We start from the raw sequence: 25795 nt of genomic DNA on the forward strand, positions 1-25795 counted from the left end.
TAAATATATTGAGGTTTAGGCTACTGGGTCCCCACTGTCCTCATCTCCCCAAACTCCCCAGATAGATCAGGTCGCTCAGGCACGTGTTGATGTTGTCTGATCCCTAAGATTGCTGGGCCAAGCTGACAGTTTACCTTTCCTGGAAGTCAGAGGATCTGCCCAATGAGAAGAGGAGGGGTGTCAATTATTCACAAGGGGGAAGAAAAATGAGCCACCAAGCTGGCTGAGTGGGAATCCGTCCCCTTACCTGTTCTTGGTACTTCCTGGAGGTGGCAGCCGCTAACCAGCCTGCCTTTGGCCTTTGCTCCCTCTAGCCAGACTTCAGGGTGGGAAGGGGGACTTGCAAAGGTGTCTTTAAATCCTGCAGCCCAAAGGACATGCAGCCTTACCTTTAGGCATGCCCTCTCCCTAGCCCAGGGCAAGGAGGTGTGGTATTACCTGAAAGATACCCCTGTTCTGAAGGGGAAAACATGATCCTCTGCTCAGGGAGCCCCTGCGCTAGGGGAGATACTGCCCTAGAGGAGTCCCCAGTCTAAGGAGGAGATGGATTGTCTGGTTCTGTTTTGTTTTTATCCCCAGTGTATATTAGATGGAGCCACTGCCAGGTCTCAGGATGGCAAAAGCATATCGCCCCTGCCCTGGGCCCAGTTCCTCTGCTTCAGCCACAGCTGAAGGCTCAGGGTAAGGCTAGGATTGGGCATGGGGAGGGGGACTTCGGTGATAAGCGGCCCCTTTCCTTCCTGTCCCTAGTGCTGCCTGTGGGCCCGACACCTTCAGGACCATGTTTGATGGGGAGCCAGGCACAGGCCCAGCGGCATCCTCACGGAATGTGGTACGCAGCTCCAGCATCAGCGGCGAGGTGTTTGGGGGCGGAGGGGAGCAGGCCGGAGGCACAGCTGGCGCCAGCACGGCCAAGAAGCGCCGCAGCAGTCTGGGGGCCAAGATGGCAGCCATTGTGGGCTTGACCCAGAGAAGTCGGAGCTCCCTACAACTACCCCAGCCAGGTAAGGGTGGGTAGGGCTCTAGGAACAGCTGAGGGTTAATAGTGGCCTAGCAAAACTAGAAGCTTGTGTGTGTGTGTGTGTGTGTGTGTGTGAAAGAGAGAGAGAGAGAAAGAGAGAGAGAGAGAGAAAGAGAGAGAGAGAGAGTCTGTGTGTGCAGGTGTACACACTTGCATCTTTGACCTACCAACAAACTTTTTGATGGGAAACTAACTCTGTAACTCGATTCTGTGCCCTAAAACACAAAGTGTCTCCCAGTCATATACAACATACATCTCACAGAGACAAAAACGTAAATATTGTCTAAGAGATCACCCAAAGACAGTCATACACAGTCACACATTTAATTGCATACAGGTGTACTAGTCTGAGATACAACCATGTCTAGGCAGTCTCGTACACAGGTCATTAATCAATTGACCAATCAGCAATCAGAAAACCAATTTTATTAGGTGCCAACCATATGCCAGGTACTATGTCAAGTATTGGGTATACAAAGACAAAAGCAAAATAGCCCCTGCCCTCAAGGAGGTTGTATTCTTTTGTGGGAGATAGCATGCCTATACATTTTTTTTAATTTTTTTTTTTATTTTAAACCCTTAACTTCTGTGTATTGACTTATAGGTGGAAGAGTGGTAAGGGTAGGCGATGGAGGTCAAGTGACTTGCCCAGGGTCACACAGCTGGGAAGTGTCTGAGGCCAGATTTGAACCTAGGACCTCCCGTCTCTAGGCCTGGCTCTCACTCCACTGAGCTACCCAGCTGCCCCCAATACATTTTTGATAGATAGACAGAAGGATGGAGAGAAAGAGAGAGAGAAAGGAAGACAGACAGACAGATAAGTAGACAGAGAGAGAGAGAGAGAGAGAGAGAGAGAGAGAGAGAGAGAGAAAGAGAGTAGCTAGCTAGCTAGATCTAGATAGATGTATATTATATATACAGCTACAAGGAGATTTTGGAAGGGAGGACACTGGTACCTGGAGGGATTAGGAAAAGTCTTATGTGGAAAATGGAGCTGGAACTGATCCTTGCAGGAAAGTAGGGAGTCTAAGAAGAAGAGGGGAAGAAGGAGTGCATTTCAGGCATGGGGGACAGTTAGCTCAAGGACTCAGAGATGGGAAATGAAGCACAGTGAACACAAAGGAACAGGAGGAAACCCAATCTGACTAGACAGTGAAGTATATGAAAAGGCTATGTATGTAGATAAGGCTGGAAAGGTCATTTGGAACTTGGTCGTGAAGGCTTTGAATGTCAAGCAGAGAAATTTATATTTGATTCTAGATGTCCTAGGGAGCCAATGAAGTGTATTGAGAGGGAGATCGGTGGTGACTTGATCAGATTTATGCTTTAGAAAAACCATTTTGGATAGAAGTAGAGTAGACATGAAGTAGAGAGACCTATTAACTGAAATCACTCATCCGTGACTTTCTCTACCAAGGAAAATGATTTTTAGCCTAGCCAGTAAGGGGAGAGGGGCTTAACAGAGTTAAAATTCAGGATGAGTGAACAAATAGTCAGACAACTCCAGATGTTTTCAGTATCAACAGTCCTAGAAGAACTATGTATTACTGTACTGAAAGGACAGAGAAAGGCTCTCTGTGACAGAAGAATCACTGTTGGGGTTTCTTGAGACCGTGGAGAATGGGAGTGGGGTTTGGGGTCTCTTAGGATGAACATAAATAAATGTTCTGATTTTCAAAAGAGGAAAGAAGGGGGGCAGCTGGGTAGCTCAGTGGAGTGAGAGTCAGGCCTAGAGACAAGAGGTCCTAGGTTCAAACCCGGCCTCAGCCACTTCCCAGCTGTGTGACCCTGGGCAAGTCACTTGACCCCCATTGCCCACCCTTACCAATCTTCCACCTATGAGACAATACACTGAAGTACAAGGGTTAAAAAAAAAAAAAAAGAGGAAAGAAGGTAGAACCTGACAATAAAACTTCTATTACCTCTCTCATAGGCTAATTGTGAAGATCAAAGGAGGCAGAGTACATAAATGATTGGTAACCTTAAAATGCAACGTGAATGATAGCTATTAATAGTAAAAGTACTCAAACAGCAGAAACTGTATTATTAGAGGGATGGTTTGTGTGCATTTAGAAAGGAAAGCCATCATCACAAAGAGTCATCATGGATTCATCCAGAACAAGTCATGCCAGACTAAGTTCATATCCTTTTTTGAAAGGGTATCCAGATGGTAGATCAGGGGAAAGATGTAAATATAGCACCCTTGAACTTAAGTGCATAGTACAATGCCTGGCACACATTCGGTGCTTAATACTTGCTGGTCGAGTGAGCAATTAATTAAGAAAAGCACTCGATAAGTTTCTTGTGATATATGGACTTCTGAGTAAGATATAAATCTTAAGGCTACAATTTGAAACTGAACTCAGAGACTGGTGGTTAACAGATAAATGTCATCCTAGAGGGAGCCTTAGCAGTATGCTCCAGGGTCCTATTCTTGGCCTTATTATATTCAATATTTTTGTAACTATCTTAGATGAAGAAATAGGTGACATGCTTGTCAAACTGGCAGATAACATGAAGCTTGGAGGGAAAGGAAACACACTGACAGAACCAGGATCACAAATGCTCTACAAGGGTAGAATGATGGGCCATATTTAATAAAATGCATTTTAATAAATATAAATCTCAAGCCATTCACTTTGGGTAAAAAAGCCCAAGTATAGAAAGGGGAAGATGAGGTTAGGCGGCCATTTGTATGATAAAAGTTTTAAAGGTTTTAGTGGATTGTAAACTCAATATGAGCTAACACAGAGTCAGGACAGCCTAAAAAATTAATGTCATCTTAGGCTTCATGAAAAGGGGATCAGTGGCCAGAGGAAGGAAGCTCCACTGTCTTCTGACCTGACAGGACAGCATCTAGAGTATTGTATTCAAGCCTGGGGGCCACATTTAAAAATGACATTGATAAGCTAGAGAGAGAACAGGAAAAAAATGCCTTGGATGGGGAGAAGACTGGAATCTAGATGATAGGTGAAAAAGTTTAAGAAACCAGGCATGTTTAGCTTAGAGAAGATAAATAAGGCATAGGAGGGGACATAGTCACTTGTCTTTAAGAATCTGAGAGGCTATCATGGAAGAGAGATTTGATTTGTTTTGCTTCTGTCTCAGGCAGATACATAAATCATAGACACAGACACAGAGACTGATTGGTCCTAGATCGTTAGAGCTAGCAAAGTCCTTAGACACCTACTAATCCAACCCCTTCATATGACAGAGGAGGAAACTGAGGTCCAGAGATGAGGAATGGATCTTCTTCAAGGCTACAAAGTGAGTGAGTGGAGAAGCTGGGATTCATACACTGGTTTTCTGCCTCCATGTCCAGGAGACTCTATCTCCTACATCACTCACACATGCATTTTAGTCACAGGTAACAACACAAAGCTATAGTCATACAATCACCCAGGATCACATGCTCAAGCACATCATAAACACCCTCACACCAATTCTCTCTCTCTCTCTCTCTCTCTCCTTTCTCTTACACACATACACACACCCATCACATTCAGAATCCCTGCCACCCTTGTTTGCTGCAGGTTTGTGACACCCCAGACGCCAGCTGGTTTTGTTTTAAAACCTCTTCTTGCTTATTTTTTCTCAGAACAGCAACAACTCCCCCAGCCAACCTCAAAATAGGCTGCCAGGAGCTGGGTGGGGGGAAGGGGGAAGATAAGAGGGAGGGAATCTAGAGACTCCGAGGAAATGCTCCTCAAAGCTCCAGGTGGCCACTGGAAAAGTCCTTCCCACCTCCCTTAAATTACATCCTGTGAGGAAGGAGGGGAACTAGCTTCACTGGGATTTCATCTTCCCATCTGTGGGGTAGGGGCTTTAAAAGGATTGGTTAGGGTGGCTTCTTAGAGAGAGTGATTTGTTTGTCTTTTCATGTTTTCTCTGAGCTATTGTGGTCATAAGAACAATGGATCTGGGCTGTGGTTAGGTCAGGGAATGTTGTCTGGGGATTCAGGATGTAAGAGTCTAGGCTGTGTGTGGGAGGAAGGGCTGAGGAGTAAGGGAACATAATGGTGAATCAAGAAGCTGGAGTGTAAAGAGGAATTGAGGGTTGAGAAAATAGAGATTTGGGAGATTTGGGGCTGGGTCAAGATTGGGGGAGGAATAGAGTTTGTTAGGAGTTAGAGAGGTTGTGAAGTTGGAGTCTGAGGGGATCAAGGGAAGGGAGAAGGGATCATGGAAGAAGAAGCCCCAGACCCATACAGTAGAAATCTATCAGTCAGTCAGTCAGTCAGTCAACAAACATTTATTAAGTACCTGCTATGTTCCACGCACTATCCTAAGTTTTAGGGAGATGAAGACATTCCTTGTCCTCAAGAATCCTGCATTCTAGCGGGGGGGGGGGGATGCTTGTACATGTGAACAAAATAAATATAAGGTAATTTGTTGAGGGAAGGCACCACAAGCTGGTAGGAAGATAGAAAACCCTCATGTAGAAAGTACTGCTTGAGTTGAACTTAAAGAAAGTTGGGTACTCTAAGAGGTGGAGGTAAAGCAAGAAAGCATTCTCAGCTGGGGAGAGAGACTATTCAAAGATGCAGAGTTAAGAAATAGAATATCAGCTGGGAGCCACAGCAAGAAGGCCAGAGAGGGAGTTGACATTCCTGTTCTCTCAGGTCTGAAGGCTTCTTCTAGATTACAAGATTCAATTCTAGGCACCACATTGTTTTAAGCCCTTACCTTCCATCTTAGAATCAGTACTGTGTATTGGTTCCAAGGCAGAAGAGCGGTAAGGGCTAGGCAGTGGAGGTTAAGTGACTTGCAGGACTTCCCATCTCTAGGCCTGGCTCTCAATCCACTGAGCCGCCCAGCTGTCCCCTAGGCACCACATTTTAAGGAGGAATTTAGGGGTTCTGGGCTTTGGAAGGTTCTAGGTTTAAGTCAGGAGAATCATTGAGGGTAGGAGTGGAGGTGGGCAGAATTTCCAGTCAATTCTTGGTCTAAAGAGAGCAATATCCATATCATTATTTAATGACACCTTCACTTTTAGTGCCAGAGCAGGTAGAGTGGAGTGGGAACAGGCCCATAAGACCTCCAAAAGGCAGGAGGACTGTGATCAGACTCTCACTCTAAACTTTATGGTGCCAAGTATCCAGGTACCTGGAGCTGAGCTTCTGAGGAAGGGAGGAAAAAGCTTCAGGCCCAGGGATATCCCTGGAGGTAGAGGGGCTGTTCTCCCCCTTCCCCAGGTCTGAGGAATATGGCTAATCCGAAGGAAAGAACAGAGCCAAAGAGAGGGTGGGAGTGGTCCAGTTAGCCTATGCCTTAGTCAGAACATATCTGAAATATGGTGCTCGGTTCTGAAGATACATTTCAAGAAGCATATAGATGAGCTATAAAGAATCCAGAGAAGAACCAAGGTAAGAAAGGGACTGGAGACCATGTCAAAGACTGAAGGAGCTGAGGATGTTTAGTCCAAAGAAGGGGCAAGGCATGATAATCATCTGCAATTTGAAGGGTATTTATGTAGAAGAAGTATGAAACTGGTTCTACTTGTCTCCAGAGGGCAGGACTAGGAACAGTAAGAGGAAATTGTAGAGTGAGAGAGAGATTTATCCCAATTTTTGGAAGAACCTTCCTAACAATTAGAGCTCTCCAAAAGTGGAATAAATTGACTTTAAATATATTTGGCTCCCCATTACTGGATAAGGATGCAAGATGACCACTTGCTTTAGAGAAGGGATTCCAATTTAGGTAGTTCTAGATGGTCTCTAAGGTCTTTCCAGCCCTGCACTTCTATGATCCTTTGAAAAGAGTCATTGAGGATTTACTTCAGCACCTAGGACAGCGGCCCTCCTTCCTCTGCCCCTGATCCTGATCTGATAGGAAAGTTGGGGCCTGGGCAGTCAGTCTGATTCTCTCTAACACAACCTGACACTGTTCCCTGGCTTAAAATATAGTAAAATAGGGGGCAGCTGGGAAGCTCAGTGGATTGAGAGTCAGGCCTAGAGACTGGAGGTTCTAGGTTCAAATCCGGCCTCAGATACTTCCCAGCTGTGTGACCCTGGGGCACTTGACCCCCATTGCCCACCCTTACCACTCTTCCACCAAGGAGCCAATACACAGAAGTTAAGGGTTTAATATATATATATATATATATATATATATATATATATATATAGTAAAATAGATTAAAACCAGACTATAGAAAGTACCTCTGTGCTGGACAGGGGGTTGTTTACATGGGACCATGGATCCCAAAATGGGAAATAGCATTATGCAAGGGAAAGAGTGATGTCCTTATAGCCTTACAATCCAATGTAACAAAAGTGAGGTATAACATTGACTTTGTCCTTTCTGAACCTCAGTTTCCCCATCTGTAAAAGAAGATTGTTGGACTCCATAATCTCTTCCAGCTCTGACATTCTATGGTTCCAACACACACACACACACACACACACACACACACACACACACACACACACACACACACACTCATACCCCTCAAGTTCAGATAGGGAGATTAGTAGATAGTCCTCTCCCTTTAGAAATATTTTGAAGAATGGAGATGGAGTGAGGAAAGGAAATGGGAGAAGCGAGAAAACCTCCCAAAGTCCCTAAAGCATCCCAAGTTGAAGTCTTTCCTGAGCCAGAGAAGTATCCATCCAACTCTTTTGGGATGGGAGCACAGGGACATTCTTCCTTATGTCTAGCCGTTTCTGCCTACTTCATTTACAGTCTCAGCTGGAGACCTGAAGAATGAGCACTCCAGGCTAAATCACCCTTTTCCTTTACCCTGTGGCTCTATCCTCATAAGTTTCAGCAAGTTAGGTGTTCCACTGGCCTGGCTTTATTTTCTACCCAAAGTCCTTTCCCCAGTTTCTCACTCCAATCCTAATGGCTTTCTCTCTGTTAAGGGAGAACTTACGCATAAAATTATACCATCCTGAAGGAATTGGTAATTACTGTGGATGATTTTGTGATTGTGCCACCCTATGACTGTACGTGATAGTTTGAGTGACTGAATTTAGAGTCAGAAGACCTGGGTTCTTCTTATTAGCTATGTGCCCTTGGGCAAGTCACTTCCTTTTGGTTTTCCCATTTGTAAAATGAGATGGTAAGTCTAAATTCTGCCTGAAGTCCTTCTAGCTTTAAATTCTGTTATATTTGTGTCTTTAATATTTATAAATGACTCTGCATAACCTTTGGTTTTATGATTTGGACTGTAACTGTAACTGTATAACCATGTGTGATTATTGGCATCTGTACTGCTATTGTGCGACTATATCTATGAAACTGCCTATGAGACTGTGTGTGCCCCCTGAGTGTGTGTGTATGTGTGTGTGTGTGTGTGTGTGTGTGTGTGAGAGAGAGAGAGAGAGAGAGAGAGAGAGAGAGAGAGAGAGAGAGAGAGAGAGATTACTGCACTGCTCTAGTGTGACAGGGTGTCACTCTGTGCTGTTGTCACACACCATTAGTGTGAGCTGTGCTTGTGCATGCTCCTGTGAGCTTGGCTGATTTTGGAGGATGTGTGTGACTCTCTCTGGGTGCTGCCCATAAAGGAGAGGGTCCCCACAGCCCAGACCCAGACTACTCTCAGGAAAGATGCTCGCTGTGTCTCCCCATCCTGTCGGTAAACTGACAATAACGGCTTCAGCCTTGGGTAAGGGGAGGATAAGGATGGGAAGCGTTCTCTGACCAGGAAGGGTGTTACCGTGGTAGCCGGCACTTATATCTCAGGCGAAGCAGCCTTCCCCACCCCCACTTCCGCCCCAAGTCCTGAGCTGTCACCCCCCCCCCCCACGGGGTTGGCACCCCTCCACACACCGCGGATCATGCCTATGTCAGCACTTGGGACCCTCCCCCGGTGGGCCACGCCCCCAGGTAAACGCCCTCCCTCTGAGTCCTCACCTCCCTCTCCTGATTGGCGGGCGTGCAGTTAATTTTCCTCCATTCCGACACTCCCCTCCCCAGCAACAACCAATGGATTCAACCCAGCCCATTCTCTTCCCCACAACACCCTCCCCCCGCCTCCACCTCCAGGCCTGGGGGATTGTGGAGGAGCGGGGGCGTCTCTGCAATGCGGAGGAGGTTACCATAGCAACCGAAGGAGGCGGCAGGAGAAGGAAGGGAGTTGCTGTATTAAGGGGAGCCAGCCCTCCCCCTCTGCTTTTCCCCTCCATAACCTATCACCTGAAACCACCTCCCCAGTCCCGCTAGTCCCAGAGGAGGGGGCTAAGACCCCTCGCCTTCCCCCCACCACACACACACACACAACCTTTCTGGGCTGTGTGGTTGGTCCGGGGATGGCTGGCTGTGGCCGAGTTACTAGTTTGGTAGCTGAGAGGGAGACTGGAAGGTAGAGTTTACCTGCTTGTAAGGTTCAGTTTCTCTGTATTTTAGGGCGGGATGGAAAGATGTGGCCTGGACACTAGTCCGCTTAGACTGATTCAAAGTGCTTGATCGCCCTGACCCAAAGAGAACTCCTGAAGATGGCATGGCAGCCATCACAGTTTTAATAAATCGAGCGTTTATTAAGTACCGAGGATGTGTCTGGCCTTTTGCTAGGAAGTGGGGATACCAAAAAGAAACAAGAAACATTCCAAGTGTTTATATTTGCCTGGGAGGAAAGTGCATATACCTAGAAGGAATTTTGAGACACTCTGGGGCTCTCTGGCGGAGGGGCAAGATCGGGACGAGTGTCGTGTAAGAGGCGATTGGAAGTGAGGAGGGAGAACCCTCAAGGCACTGGGGATTAGTCATGAAAGGAGACAGAGTCGTGTATATGAGGAATATGAGCCCGGTTTGCCTGGAATTGTAGAATGGGTGAAAGAGAATAGTATATCAAAGGCTGGAAAGGTAGGCTGGAGCCCCCTTGTGAAGGGTTTCAAATGCCAAACAGAAGAATGTGTGTTTATCCTAGAAGCAATAGGGAGCCTCTGGAGTTTCTTAAGCGAGGGAGTGACATGGTCAGACCTGTGAGTTAAGAGTCTCATTTCGGCAGCTCCCATGGAGGAGAGCCTGGAGAGGGAAGAGGGTCTCCAGAAGAGTGGCCCAGGCATCAGAATCTTGCCCTGGGCTATTTAACGTTTTTATGGATGACTTGGATAAAAGCTTTGTAAATAGCCCAAAGCTAGGAAGGCTGATAACATATTGGACCACAGTCAGGTCTCACCAGACTACAACACTGGACCAAATCCAATTCAATTCAACAGCCATAAATATACAAATCACACTTCAGTTCAAAAAATAAACTTTATAAGTATACGATGCAGTGCAGGCTTGGCTAGACAATCGATCTGGGGGTTTGGGTATAAACTGCAGGCTCAGTATAAATTGTGTGCTGTGGCAGCTAAAAAGTAAATGCAATCAAAGACTGCATTAAGAGTGCTAGCATTCAGAACTAGTGAGTCAGTCAACTTACCATTCTCTACTCTTGTCAGGGGACATCTATATTGTTCAGAATTGGACAATATATTTTAATAAGGACATTGATGGACTGGACAGCCTCCAAAGAAGAGCAACTATGATAGGAAAGGACCTTTAAATATATATACATATATAATTTTCCCTACTTACATGTAAAAACAATTTTTAACATTCTTTTTTTAAAGTTCTGAGTTCCAAATTCTTTCCCTTTCCCTTTCCCTTCTTCCTACCTTCCCTCTCTCGTTCCCATCCACCCTTCCCTCCTCCCTGAAATGATAAGCAGTCTAATATAGATTTTATGAAATCATAAAGAATTTTTCCATATTAGTCATTTTGTGGAAGAGATCTCAAATTAAAAAAAAAAAAAGAAGTAAGGGACAGGTGAGTGACTCAGTGGATTGAGGGCCAAGACCAGAGACTAGAGAGGTCCTGTATTTAAATCTGGCCACAGACACTTCCTAGCTGTGTGAATCTAGGCAAGCCATTTAACCCCCAGTGCCTAGCCCTTACCACTCTTCTGCCTTGGAATCAATACACAGTATTGATTCTAAGATGGAAGATAAGAGTTTGAAAAAAAATGTTTGTCTTCATTCGATTCCATCAGTTCTTTCTAAGAGGGCAGAATGCATTTTTTATCATGAGTCTCTGGGATTAGAATAATTAAGTCATTCACAGTTGTTCATCAAAAAATATTGCTGTCACTGTGTACAGTGTTCTTTTGGTTCTGCTCACTTCACTTTGCATCAGTTCATGTAAGTCCAAATTTTTCAGAAATCATCCTTTCATTTCTTATAGCTCGAAAGTGTTCCATCACATTTCGTATACCACAACTTGTTCAGCCATTCTCCAAATGATGGACAACACCTCAGTTTCCAATTCTATGCTGCTATCAATATTTTTGTACAAATAGGTCATGAAGGGCCTTTTGAGATGATGATATGAAAGAAGTAGGTATGGTTAAGCTGGAGAACAGAAGTCAGGAGGAGTCAGGAATTATATGATAGCTATTTTCAAGTATTTAAGAGATGTCATGGGGAAAAGGGATTGTTCTGCTTGACCCCAGAGAGCAGAAGGTAGTAGGAGTTGGGAGGGAGGGGAGGATAGGAATATAGATAGGGATAAGGATAGAAATGGGGATGGCGATAGGGATAGGGATGTGGATAGAGAAACCAACCAGGAAGGTAGATTTAACCAGGAGGGAAGACCTTCCTAGAAATCTGGGCTATCCAAAAGTAGAGTGGGAAGGATGCCTTAGAAAGTAGCACATCCTCCATCTCCAGAGATCTTCAAAAGGACAGTTAATCTAGTTGGAATCTTGTAAAGAGTAGAAGATAGATTCAGTGGCCTCCAAGGTCCTTTCTAAGAGGCCTCCAATGTGACCTGGTAGATAGAAGGCTGGACTCAGAGCTAAGAAGCATCCATTTTCAATCCTACCTTTCACTTGTGAAAGTTGGGTGACCATGAACAATCACTTCTGTTCCTGAGTCTCAGTTTTCTCATCTGCAAAAAGGGTTTTTATGTGTGGTGTGATGGCCTCAGGTAAAAGACCATAGAGATCATGTAAGAGACCTTGGAGATCATGTAGTTAAGTCTTCTCCTCTTTGCATTTTTACCAACGGGCAATTAGGATAGAGTGCTGGGCCTGGAGAGGAAGACCTGGGTGCATGCAGCCTCAGACACTTATTAGCTGTGTGACTATGGACAAGTCACTTAACCCTGTTGGCCTTAGTTTCCTCATCTGTAAAATGAGCCAGAGAAGGAAATGGCAAACCACTCCGGTATCTTTGCCAAAGAAGTCCCAAAAGGGGTTACAAAGAGTTAGACATGACTTAACAACAACACAGTTTTACAAAATGAGAAAACAGAATTCAGAAAAGCGAGTGACCTTCTCCAAAATTACCCAGCTAGGGGTCCGGGATAGTGTCAGGAAGGAAAAAGGAATGTTGTGGAAGGGAAAGTGGTAGTTTTTGTGATAGAGTCAGATTGTGAGGGAAATATAGATCTGGGGTTATAGGCTTGGAATAATGGCAGGCAGAGGGAAGAGTTTGATCTCAGGGTGATGGCTTTTATTGTGTTGTCACCCAGGGAGAAGGGTGTTGGTCCCGTAGTGATGAGCTCTGTGATGATGTCAGAGAGAGCTGTAGGTCTGAAATGATGAGTATATTACAGTAACAGGCAAACAGGAGGACACCAATCATGAGCTACTGGGTCTGTAAATGGCTTCCCATTCAGAGGGCACTGGGCTTTGCCATGACATCAGATGGCAGCCTGGTATCAATGTGGTCCTGATGGGTTCCCAGATAGTATTAGGTAGAGAGAGGGTAAATCTGAGCTGGGGTCAGTCATACTTTTTTTGTCTTTCAGAGGCCATGAATTCTAGAAACTCATATTAGGCAGTTTGGGGCAAAGGAACGCCTGAGGGGGACAGGAATGATTCTAGGGCATGTGAAGTTTCTTGATCTTAGGAGAGGGCTGTCCAAGCCATGCAGGGTGGCTGCCAGACTGTGGTCCTAGATATGGTAAATCTGTGTGTGTATAGGGGACTGTCATGCTGTACCCCATCTCCCCACAAATGAAAGCTGAGGCCCTTCCCTCTCCTAGCATCCTCCTTCCTGGATCTCAAAAAAGGACTAAAGGGGAAGGCCAGGGAAGCCTTGAAGGCTTCTCTCCTTCTCCCCTCAGTCTGCCTTGGTCCTGAGCTCCTAAGCCAAGGAGGCAACCAGGAATCACTGGGACCACTGAGAGGATGTGGCTCACATCTCCCTCCAAGGAAATACATGCCACAACTTTCTTCCCTCCACTCTTCTGTGGCTAATGCTTGGATTCCCTTTCCATGCATCAGAAGGTGGACCTAAGAAACTCCCAAGCAACATCAGGCGGAGCACAGAGACCGGCATTGCTGTGGAGATGAGAAGCAGGGTCACCCGTCAAGGGAGCCGAGAATCCACCGATGGCAGCACCAATAGCAACAGCTCCGATGGCACGTGCGTCCTACCTGCCTGTTCCCTCATCTCACTGGGGCATAGGGTGGGCCTGGGACCTCTCCTTTGTAAGGGTCTCATTTATTACCTCAAAAGTCATAGCATTTCAGGCTCAAAGAAAAATTAGATATTTCCCCCTTTGACCTTGGTTGCTCCATCTATAAAATGGGGAGGCAAAGTTATTAGATATTTTCTGAGGTCGGTCTGGCATTCAGTGGTTCTCTTGATTCTTCTTCCCTCCCTCCCTTGACTTCCACACAATCCAGGGAGGAAGAAACTCCTACCTCTAAAAGGCACTAAGTCTAGAATAATAGTGAGAACCAAGAATCGGGGACCCAAACCCTGGGATTTCAGGCAGAACTCAAAAGATGACAAGGCTCTAAGAAAGTCCTTGCCTGGAAGCCTAGAGACTTGTGTTCTTTCTAGTCCTCTGTGGGGCCTTTGGGAAGCCCCTTCTCCTCACTGAGCCAGAGTTCCTTCCCCTGTAGGGGAACAGACTAGATCTTTGAGACCCCTTCTAGCTCTGACAGCTTAGGATTCAACAGCAATATGGTACACTGGGGAAAGCATTGGTTCTGAAAACAGAGAACCAGGACATAAACTCTATCTCTCATGTTTACTTTCCCTTTGTCTCTGGTCGATTCACTAATCAACCAATCAATTAAACATTTATTAAGCACCTACTATGTCCCAGGCCCTGTGCCAAGTGTTGGAGATGCTATAAAAGAAGTGAAAGTCAGTCCTTGCCTCCAAGGAGCTTACGATCCAATGGGGGAACTCCCTGGCCTATTTCCTCATCTGCAAAATAAGAGGGTTATTCAATGTGACCTCTATGATCCCTTCCAACTCTAGGTCATTGGGCCCATCATTCACTCAGTATTATCTACCCCTCATTACACTGCTTGGTATGATCATTTCTCTTATCATGGATCTGTCTTCCAGTGATCTCAAAGTGCTTCTCAGAATTGGTTTCCTTTTGTCCCCTGGAGGGGTGGGATTTTTATTTTTTATTTTGGGGCTTTGTTTAATTTCTTTTCTTTTAAAGATGCTACATAGTCCAACAGGATTGGTCATCTACAGCACAGAACTCATTTATATTCAACTTTCAATTGGCCGCTTTGTGGATTAGTTGGCCGGAGGTTCCCCTTCCCAATCACCAGCCCTTCAGTTGGGATAGTTCTCCTCTCTCCTGCCTTCCAGGTGGCTCCAGGGCTCTCTCCCCTAACGACGTCCCCTACTGAGGGTATAATACTAATTATCTAATAATAATCTAATAAATAATACTAACAATACTAATTATCACACTACTGAGATAATTAAGGACCGAACTGGGAGTGAAATTGGGAGTGAGGAAAGGTGAAATAGGATGAATTCAAGAGTGACATTAAAATGACATTTTATTTTATTTTGTTTTTATTCTCATGCAAAACTCGTTTCCATATTGGTCACTGTTGAAAGAGCACACTCAGACAAAACTCAAACCCCAAAAGAAAACCATAAATCCACTGATGTGAAAGAGAGCATGCTTTGATCTGCTTCCATCCAACTCCCACAGTTCTTTCTCTGGAGGTGGAGAGAATTCCCCCCAAAATGACATTTTTTCAAAAGGTTATCTGCACTATGGCCACCCCTTCCATCAGCAAAGTAATCAAGAATTGACTGTTATTACTACCAGCATAATTTTCCCCTTCTCAAGACAGATGTTATTTCTTTACCTTGAAAAACATGTCTGGACTATTCGTTTCCAATGTTCAAATAAATCAGAGTCTTCGTGCATAGTGTCCCTCCAAACAGCAGGAGACAGCAGGATCCCACAGCCATCCAGCAGCCATGACGAGTCAACCCACCATCGTTAAAGCAGTGACCATTAGTCATAATCTTGTGCCAGTGAGGAAGTATGAGATGAAACACATCAAATGGGTTAAATGGGCATTAAACGTCTCTGAATAACAGTTTAATTCAACTAAGCAAATCATAGTAGTTTAGCTTGGTCCCTTTAAGAGAACAAGGTAATGACCTTTCTCCTAAAATGTTGTGTACCATTGATATCAACTTCATATTGGTGACTAGCACATGCAATGCTGTCACTGAATTCTATTCAGCATCCTCCTCCTCCTCGTCCTCCTCGTCCTCCTCGTCCTCCTCCTCCTTCTTCTATTGCTTCTGCCACCTCATATTTCCACAGTACTCTATTTATGTGCCAAGGGCCTTCCTGTGGCCCATTGGTAAACTGAGTCACTAAGATTCCTTCCTCCCACGGCCATGGCCCAGATCCTCTTGGTAGACTGTAAAGTCCATGAAAGCATAGGCTGTTTTATCTAAATGTGTCTCTCTCCCAGTCCTGGGTACAGGGCCCTCTGCACACAATGAGCCTTAAGATTGATAGAGTCATATCTTGCATCAATCTGAGAGATAGGTATTACAAATAGCATTATTATTTTCATTTTACAGAGGAAGAAACTGAGGCTCAGGATAGGAGAGTTGACCAGCCCAATTTCAAACAGAAAGTAACTAGCAGTTGGTATTTGAACCCAAGTCTTCTGACTCAAAGTTTCCACTACCCCATTCCCATTCTGCAAAGGGGGAACCAAGGTCCAAGGAGGGGAGGAACTAGGCCCCAAAGGCTGGTGTCTCTACCCCCCCCTCCCCCAGAGTATCCTAACCTTGTGTCTTGTATTTCCATTTTAACTTGTTGCCCACAGGTTCATCTTCCCCACTGCCAGGCTGGGAGCTGAGAGCCAATTCAGTGACTTCCTAGATGGCCTGGGGCCAGCCCAGATTGTGGGGAGACAGACGTTGGGGACACCACCAATGGGTGAGTCTCCTAAGGTGACTAGCATGGGGCAAAGGCAGCATCCTTCCTCAGTTCTCTTCTTGAGTAGGTAAGAGGACCACTGCCCTGTTTGGGAACAGCAGATAGACCTTATTTCATTATTAGATGGTGTAAGAGGAGCTGGAATATTCCATTTTCCCTAACTCCTCTCCTTAATTAGCAGATGGATAGAAATATAGTCGCTAGATACAAAGAGTTGCTAAATGAGTCGCTAGATTGATGGATGGATAGACTGATGGATGATGGATAGATGGGTGGATGGGTGGATGATGGATGGATAAGAGGATGAATGACTGTATGAATGGATGGATGGATGGATGGATGGATGGATGGATAGAAAGATGGATAGATGGGTGGATGGATAGATATTCTTAATATACACTTACTTTGTGCCAGACCCTGTGCTAATCTCTTGGGATGCAAATACAAGCAAGAGAGTCCCTGCCTTCCAGGCAATCACATCCTAAAAGAAAAGAACTCTTATGTCAAGGGCAACTGGAAAGAGGAGTGGGGGACATAGAGAGGCTGAATAGTATAGAAAGGGTCCAGAGGCCTCTTTCTTGGCAAGATGAGGTGAGAGTTCACCTACCAGTATCGTGGAGGGGTGGGGAGGTGAGGCAGGGGTGCAGAAGATGAGAGTGATATCTGTCGTTTAGGTAGCCTGGTGTCAAAATCATTGGGAAGTGCTTCCCAAAGTCTAACCTTGGTTCCCTCTGCTGCAGCTCATCTTCCTAAGCCATCAGATACCCAACAGTCAAGATTCTCTCTGGTGGGACAAGTTAGAGGGTCATCACTTCTATAATTACAGGCAGGCTCTGAACATTTAAGAATAATGCCCTTCGAAGACCAAGACTGGGCTAGTTTTCCCCAGAGCCTCATTGCCTGATTAGGGGAAGAGATAGGATGCCCCCCTGAGAACCTCTAAGTTGCTTTGAACAATTAGACAACCAAATGAAATGTAAATCTTCTAGGTCCCAATAACTGCCTGTCCTCCCCCACCCCGACTCCCTCAGTCCAGCCTTCTCTCAACAAACTTGGCAAATTTAGCTAGAATCTGGAGGATTCAAAAACTATGGATAATCCCCCAAACATTTGCTCATTCCTGAGTCTTTTCTGTTTTGGGTTGGAGGTCATTTCTCTGGACCCCATTTTCCTTCCTTATTTTATTTTTCTTGTACTGTCGAGGAAACGAGTCTGGGTTGCCTGAGTGAACATTGGATGGTAGCTGGAGAGGAGGCTACCACAGGGGGGTCACTGTGGGAGAGAGAAAAGCGAGTCAGGGTTCCCCAGAGACCAGGTGTCTGAGGGCCAGCCCCCATCCCCACCATGATTCTCTGTTATCTTTAAGGGGGAAGGAGCTCTCTCTCTCTTTGTTGCCATTGGGTAAAGCCCCCACCAATTGTGTTCCCCTAATCTGAGGAGTCCAAACACTCCAGGCCCATTTATTTACCATAGTTGGACTTACCATAGTCCAATCTAAAAGAAATACTTTAAAGATACAGTGAGAATAAGCCTCCGTCCCCCAACACTTTAGGCACATGATCCCCTCTCTCTACCGCCTCCATTTCTGAGGAAGGAAGGAGGTTTAGCCTCAAAGCTTTATTTAGCTCCTACATAGCATTAGTTCCACCACATCCAAGTTCAAATTATCTTCCCCACTCCCCCTACTAGACTAGCTAGCATCATCAGCACTTAGCACAGGGCCTGGCACACAGCAGGTGCTTAGTAAATGCTGACTGACTGACTGCTGGACCGGTTGCAACATTGAGCCTGCAATCCTGGGCTTCATTACCCCCATACCTTGAGCATCCAGGCTGGGGACTCTCTCCCTATACCCAGAACCTCAAAGGACAAACAAAACAGACAAAAGCCCCATTTCTTAGGGCTACGTGGCCCAAGAGGAGGGGGAATTGGCCCTTCCCCCTGTATGTGGCATTGAATAAATGCTTCAAGCAAATGAGTCCTTCCCCTCCAATCTTGAGGGAAGAAGAGAGCAACTGCCCCAGTTCAGGCAGTTTTAAGGATTCAGCTAGTTTCCACCTGATGTCCAAGTATACCAGCTCTTCTGTCTACCAGGGGCAGCTCCCAAGCATCTCCCATTGTGGGGGACATCCTTACACGTGGCCCAGGCAGGCACCCAACCATGATACACTCAGACAATCCACCAGCTGGATAATTTAACTTACTGTCACTCAAGAAATTTCCCAGCCTCTACCCCTTGGATTATCCATTATGTGGGGTTTTCTGTTATTGGAAGGAGGAGTGTAAGGATCAATTTCCCTTAATAACGAAAACTGAGAGCTGAGCCCACTTCCCTTTGTGGCTGTGGCTGCCATAAAGTACCTCCCTTTTCTCTTTCTGGGTGCCCAGGGGATGTGCACATTGCCATGATGGACCGCAGTGGTCAGCTAGAGGTGGAAGTGATCGAGGCCCGAGGCCTTACCCCCAAACTGGGCTCGAAGTCCCTCCCAGGTATGGCTAACATGTTGGAGGGGGGGATGGAGTCCTTGGGCTGAGTTGGATGGTGGACAGGAATTAGAGTCACTGTAATTCTTCCATTTCTAGACCATTCACTGAGATGGTCTAGGCATGAGTTATGCATCACACCCCAACTTGAAAGACTTAGAATTAGGATGCCTGGGTCCAAAGCCTGGTCCTGCTCTTTGTGAGCTGTGTGATCTTGGGCAAGTCCCTTAACTTTTCTGCCTCTCAGTATCCTTCCCTGTGAAAGTTTGCTGAGTCATAGGATCTCTACGGTCCTTCTTAGTAGCCTAAGGTCAATGGGGGATTCTGCAGGAGTTAAGAAACTGCCATTATAAGAAGACAAGGAATTGTTGGCTTTCTCTCTACTTTGAAGTCTAATGCCCGCCATTCCACTTCACATGGGAGGAATGGCATAAATCAGCCCACTTCTCCACTGCCAGCTGTGGAGGCTACATTTTAGGAAAGACTGCAGAGCTGGAGAGCATCTGAGAGGCAGCCCGGGATGGGCAAAGCTGTGCCCGTAGAGGACCAGTTGAAGGAATGAGAATGTTTAGAAAAAGATCGAACAATTACAAAGAGTCAACAAAGTTTCATCAAGGAGTCATGCCTGAATCACCTCCTGTTCTTTTCTGACGGATAATGAGGGGTTGGTGTCATTTATCTGGATTTATTATTGTGGACGAGACATGGGGCAGAAGGATGTGGCTAGACTGTGGAGCATACAGTTAAGTAGATTCAGAACTGGTTGACTCGACTACAAAAGAGTAGCCATTAATGATCGAATGTTAACTTAGAAGAAGTTCTAATGAAATAAAATGTAATAAAGATTAAGGTAAAATCTTATACTTGGGTTTGAAACAATCAACTTCCCAAGTACCTGACTAATTACAATTCTCTTTTTCTTTTTAACCCTTACCTTCCATCTTAGAATCAATACTGTGTATTTGGTTCTAAGGCAGAAGAGAGGTAAGGGCTAGGCAATGGGGATGAAGTGACTTGCCCAGGGTCACACAGCCAGGAAGTGTCTGAGGTCAGATTTGAACCCATGACCTCCTATCTCTTGGTCTGTCTCTCAATCCAGTGAGCCATGTAATTGCCCTAACAACTATATTTTAAAAACTTATTATTTTTTAAAACCCTTACCTTCTGTCTTGGAGTCAATACTGTATATTGGCTCCAAGGCAGAAGAGTGGTAAGGGCTAGGCAATGGGAGTTAAGTGACTTTCCCAGGGTCACACAGCTGGGAAGTGTCTGAATCCAGATTTGAATCCAGGACCTTCTATCTCTAGCTCTGTCTCTCAATCCACTGAGCCATGTAACTGCTGTCACAACTATCTTTTAAAAACTTATTTTTGACTGAAAAAAAGATCTGAGGGTCTCAGTGGAGTGCAATGTCATTATGAGTCAGCCAAAAGTGAGGATGCCATCTTGGACTGCATTAAGAGAGCTCTAGTGTCTGGGAAAATAATTCTGCTGCACTCTATTCTGGTTAGACCACATCTAGAGGAGTGTGTTCAATTATGGGTGCCATCTTTTTCTTTTTTAATTTAAAACCCTTACTTTCCATCTTGGAATTAATACTGTGTATTGGTTCCAAGGTAGAAAAGAGCTAGGCAATGGAGGGTAAGTGACTTGCCAAGGATCACACAGCTAGAAAGTGTCTGAGTTCAGATTTGAACTCAGGACCTCCCATCTCTAGACCTGGCTCTCCATTCACTGAACCACCCTTGCTGCTTCCTGGGTGCCATCTTTTAAGGATGTTGGTAAGATGGAGAATGTGCAAAGTAAAGCAACCTGGATAGTGAAGCCCTTGATATTTCATCTTTGGTTGGATAAACTGGGGGGGGGGTGTTTAGCCTTGAGAAGAGAAGGGAACATGACATCTGACATTAAGTTTTTAGAGGGCTCTATGGAAGAAAGATTAGGCTTGTCCTACTTTGCCCTACAAGGCAAAGAGTGGAAGTTTCAGGGAGGCAGATTTCAGATTGGTGGAAGGAAATTCCTCTGAGAAGGTTGTCTCAAAGCAGAATGGGCTGCCTTTTGGGGAGGGGGTTCCTTGTGACTGGTGGTCTTCAAGCAGAGATGAGATAATCATCTGTCAGATATGGGCTATTCGAAGATGGCTGGGATGGCAACCCTCTAGGGATCCTCTTGGTCCTGAGTTTCTGTGAATCAATGACATTCTGGGCCTCCCTCCACCATGGCCCCCCATACCTGACGTGCCCCTCTCGCCTTCCTTCAGCCACCTACATCAAGGTTTACCTGCTAGAGAATGGGGCCTGCTTGGCCAAGAAGAAGACAAGAGTGGCCAAGAAGACATGCGATCCCCTGTATCATCAGGCTCTGCTATTTGATGAAGGTCCCCAGGGAAAGGTGCTGCAGGTGAGTTTCCTTGGGGCAGAGGGTTCTGGGTAAAGCCAAAGGTCCAGGGAGGGGAAGGGGTTCTAAGATGCTGAATGGCTGGAACATTGCTCCATGATGGAAGGCACGCACAGGTGGCAAAGTCTTCTTGCTGGGGAGGACCCAGGGAAGAGAAGTGGGTGGTGGTTATACGGCAGAACCTGGGAGACTGGATGGGACCAGGGAAGGTGGGATGGAGGGTGAAGAGCCTGCTCTCAGCTTGGAAGTGGCAACCTTCATTCGAACAATTCCAGCTGGCCCAACATGGAGTGGGCTGCCTTAGGGAGTAATGGAGGTCTCCAAGTAAAGTCCGGAATGGTTGTTGGTTGTAAAGGGAAATCTCACCCTGATCCATATTGGATGGGCTGGTCTCTGAGGTCCCATCTGGCACTGAGGTTCCTGTGAGCTAGAGACCCCTGGATCCTCAGGGCACATGGGCCCACGACCCACAGTGGCACTCAATAAATGGGAGTCAAATTCATAGAATTCTAGGATTTTGAACCAGAAAGGACCCTAAAGATCATCTCGCTTGACTTTTTCTTTTTAGTGATAAGGAAACTGAAGCCCCCTGACTTGCCCAAGATCACATAGGTAGCTGGTAGCAGGACTCGATTTCAAAACCAGGTCCCCATCTGAAGTTCCATTGTCCTTTACACCACACTGAATTGAACTGAATTAAGAAGGATGTTTGAGAACATCCAGGCATGGGGAAAAATCATATCTTTATTTTATTAACTTCTACCTGAATTTAGCTTTTCCTTCAGTTATTTTTATTTATTTTTTAACTCTTACCTTCTGTCTTAGAATCAGTACTTGTATTGGTTCTAAGGCAGAAGAGCAGTAAAGGCGAGGCAATGAGGGTTAAGTAACTTGCACAGGGTCACACAGCTAGGAAGTGTCTGAGGCCAGATTTGAACCCAGGACCTCCTGTCTCTAGGCCTGGCTCTCTATCCACTGAACTACACAGCTGCCCCCTCCTTCAGTTATTTTAAAACACTTGATTCTGAGAATGAGTTCAGAGGCTTCTCCAGACCACTGGAGGGGGGGGCAGTGGTCTTTGATCTAGGCCAATCCCCAAATTTGACAGGCAGAGAAACTGAGGTTTAGCCAAGGGAATGGGCTTTATCCAAAGTCGCACAGCAAGTAAATGGCAGAATCCTGACTTGAGTTCAGCTCTCCTGAGTTCCAGGCTAACAACTCTTCCACTCTATTCCATGTTTCTGAATAGCTTACATGCTGGTATCTTGAGCAAATCCACTTCAGGTCCCAGGATTTAGGGCTGAAATGGATTTTGTTGTTACCGTTGATTCATTCCCATCATGACCCTTTTGGGGGGTTTCTGTTTTTCCATTTTTATTTTTATTTTGAATATTTTACCCTCGTTACATGTTTCATGTTCTTTCCCTCTCCCCAAACCCCCCAACCCCCCTTAGCCAACACACAATTCCACTGGGTTTTACATGTATCATTGATCAAGACCTAATTCCATATCATTGATAGTTGGACTAGAGTTATCATTTAGTGCCTACATCCCCAATAATATCCCCATCAGCCCATGTGTTCAAGCAGTTGTTTTTCTTCTGTGTTTCTCCTCCCACAGTTCTTCCTCTGAATGGGGCTAGTTTTCTTTCTCATAAGTCCTTTTGGGGGGTTTCTTGGCAGAGATACTGGAGTAGTTGGCTACTTCCTTCTCCAGCTCATTTTACAGATGAGGAAACTGAGGCCAGCAGAGGTCTGTGATGTGCCTGGGGTTGCATAGCTAGTAAGTGTCTGAAGGCAGACTCGAACTCATGAAGAGGAGTCTTTCTGACTAGACTTGGTGCTCCATTCACTGAGCCACCCAGTCATCCCGAGAGGGAACTTGGGGAACCGTTCAGCAGGCAGCGTGAAGGGTCTTCCCCTAAAGGAGCTTACCTTCTCCAGGGGGGATCCAGGCTTACATAGAGAAGTAAAAAGAAGATGGGATGATGGGAGGGGGAGAATTAGCAACTGGAGAGGTAGGGTTGGGGGGGAGGTCAGGAAAGGTTTCTTTCTGGGAGATAGCATGGAAGTGAACCCTCAAGGAAGCAGAGGGCTCTAAAAGGCAGAAATGGAGGGCAAGAGGGGCAGAGATTTCCATAATTCATTCACCCATGGGATTTTCATCATTTTAATTTTATTTTTCAATCAATAAGCACATCTTTTCCTCCCCCTCCACCATTTAAAATATTTTTAATGTGTCATTTCCCCCAATTTACATGTAAAATAAATTGTTCCTGTTTTTTGTAGAAACCATTTTTAAGATTCATTTTTAAAATTTGAGTTCCAAATTCTCCCTCCCTTTCCTCCCCCCTCCCTGAGACAGGTTAGACAAGTGTAGTCATGCAAAAAGTATTTATTTCCACGTTAGTCATTTGGAGAAAGAAAACAGAGACCAAAAAAAAATGCAAACAAGAAAAATAAAGTTGAGGAAAGTATGCTGCCCACCCGCAGTGGCAAATAAAAAAAGGAAACCCAGATTCTTTCAACAAACATATTTAGTCAAGCAAAATAAACTCCCACATTAGCTATTCCCCAAAATGGTCCGTCTGCACTTGCATCTGATACTCCGGAGGTTTTCAATCAATCAACAAACATTTAAATGCTTTACTAAATGCCAGCCACTGTGCCAGGCACTTGGGGATACCAAGACAAAAATGAAATAGCCCTCAAGGAGCTTCCGTTCTATTGGTGAGACAAGCTAGAATTAAACTTCAAGGGCTGCTCGGGGGAGCAGTGGACAGAGTGAGGGGCTCGGAGATCAGAAAGATCAGAGTTCAAATCTAGCCTTGGACACTTGGTAGGTGTGTGACCCTGGGGGAGTCATTTAACCTCTGTTTGATTCCATTTTCTCATTTGTGAAATGGAGATAATAATAGCAGCCACTTCCCAGAATTGTGACGACACAAAAATGTGCCATATAAATACATCAAGTTGGAGCTACAAAACTTAACCATGTAAGGCAGAAGGATCAGTCTCTAAAGAGAGAAATGGGTCCATGGGTGAGGGTCAGCTGCCCTGAGTCTGGGCTGTAGAGACCTTGCTGCAGGGCAGCCCAGAGGGCCTGAAGCCAAGTGCAGGCTTCTCTGGAGCCAAATAGGGGAAAAAATGTGTTTCAAAATTATTTCCAGATAGGAAAAAAAAAAACAACTTCAGGGGCCCCAGAGGCAGAGGAAAGAGAAAAGTCCAAGAGGCAGCCTCGGAGAGGGACGGGGAGTCCTGGACCTCAGCCTCCTCAATCCTGAAGGGAACCTGTGTGTGCTGATGGGACTGTTTTGTCCTCGGACCTTTCTGGAGTTGCCAGTGTTTCCCTGGCTGAAGGATGGGGGCTCCCCAGCAAGGGGTCCTGCGGGCTGGGACAGAGCGTGGAGCAAGGCGAACAAAGGCGCTCCAAGCAGAGTACCCGGGGGGCCCATCCCAAATTAGCAGAGGAAGGAAGAAAGAATATTGATAAATAATAATAATAGACCTTCTTAGAGCATTAAAAAAAAACACCTTTTAAACTCTAAACCTACTAAGTATTGGTTCCAAGGCAGAAGAGCGGTAAGGGTCAGGCAATGGCAGTTGAGTGACTTGCCCAGCGTCACACAGCTAGGAAGTATCTGAGGCCAAATTTGCACCCAGGACCTCCCGTCTCTGGGCCTGGCCCTCCATCCACTGAGCTACCCAGCTGCCCCTCTATAGCACTTTTAAGATTTGCAAAGCATTTACAAATATTATTTCATGGGATTTTCACAACCACCCAGTAATCAATCCTATGAGTCAAGAAAATCAACACCAATAAAACACAATTAATATTTGTTGGGTGCAGCTGGGTGGCTCAGTGGATCAAGAGTCAGGCCCAGAGACAGGAGGTCCTGGGTTCAAATCTGAACTCAGATACTTCCTAGCTGTGTGACCCTGGTCAAGTCACTTTACCCTGTTTGCTTCCATTTCCTCAACTGTCAAATGATCGGGAGAAGGAAATGGCAAGTTACCTCAGTGCCTCTGCCAAGAAAAGCCCAAATGGGGTCACCAAGAGTCAGGCACAGCTGAAAAGCAATTGAAATTTCCATAGGACTTGGATGTTCATAAAGTGATTCTCGAATTATTTACATGTTGTCTCCCCCATTAGAGTATAAGCACCTCAAGGGCAGGGGCTACCTTTTGCCTTTCTGTGTATTCCTAGTTACTTAATGCATAGCTGAGCCTGCTATGTCTTAGGGGCTTAATAAATGCCAGAAGATCTTATAGGTAGGTTTTTCCCATTTTTTAGGTGAGGAAATTGAGGCTTAGAGAAATAAAGTACCTTGCCCAGGGGCTGGATTTGAATGTTGTGCTTGTATAGCTCAGAGGGAGGATTCCAACTCCAAAACCCCAGGCTGTCTCCTTTCCAGTCTGCTCTCTGTTTTCTCCTCCAAACTACAGATTATGTTTTCCTTCTACATAAATCCTTTTCAATCCTTTGATGATCTAGAGAGGAGTGGGGAGGAGAAGGGAGAAAGAGGAATAGAAAGAAGTGGCAGAAGTCCAAATCAGGCATCCAGTTGCTTTAATAGCAGAAGGGAGAAGGAGGAGGAGGAAGGAAAAGGGGAGGGAGGGAGAGAGAGACAGAGAGACAGAGAGAGATGGAGAGACGGGGCAGGGGGGGGGGAGATGGAGAGATGGGAGGAGAGAGATGGAGAGGAAGAGAGGAGAGGCAGA

General features: G+C 45.6%; 1 protein-coding gene across 1 annotated transcript in view; it reads left to right on the plus strand.

The window, feature by feature from the left end:
- Positions 1-781: 781 nt before the first annotated feature.
- Positions 782-25795, plus strand: part of RIMS3 (regulating synaptic membrane exocytosis 3) — a 26916-nt gene continuing 1902 nt past the window's right edge. Inside the window, exons 1-5 of the mRNA XM_044671454.1 lie at positions 782-1004; positions 13239-13380; positions 16080-16192; positions 18581-18682; positions 20937-21076. Coding sequence (XP_044527389.1) covers positions 782-1004; positions 13239-13380; positions 16080-16192; positions 18581-18682; positions 20937-21076 — 720 coding nt within the window. The remainder of the gene's footprint in view (positions 1005-13238; positions 13381-16079; positions 16193-18580; positions 18683-20936; positions 21077-25795) is intronic.

Source organism: Gracilinanus agilis, chromosome 3 (assembly GCF_016433145.1).
Source record: "Gracilinanus agilis isolate LMUSP501 chromosome 3, AgileGrace, whole genome shotgun sequence".
Lineage (NCBI taxonomy): Eukaryota > Metazoa > Chordata > Mammalia > Didelphimorphia > Didelphidae > Gracilinanus > Gracilinanus agilis.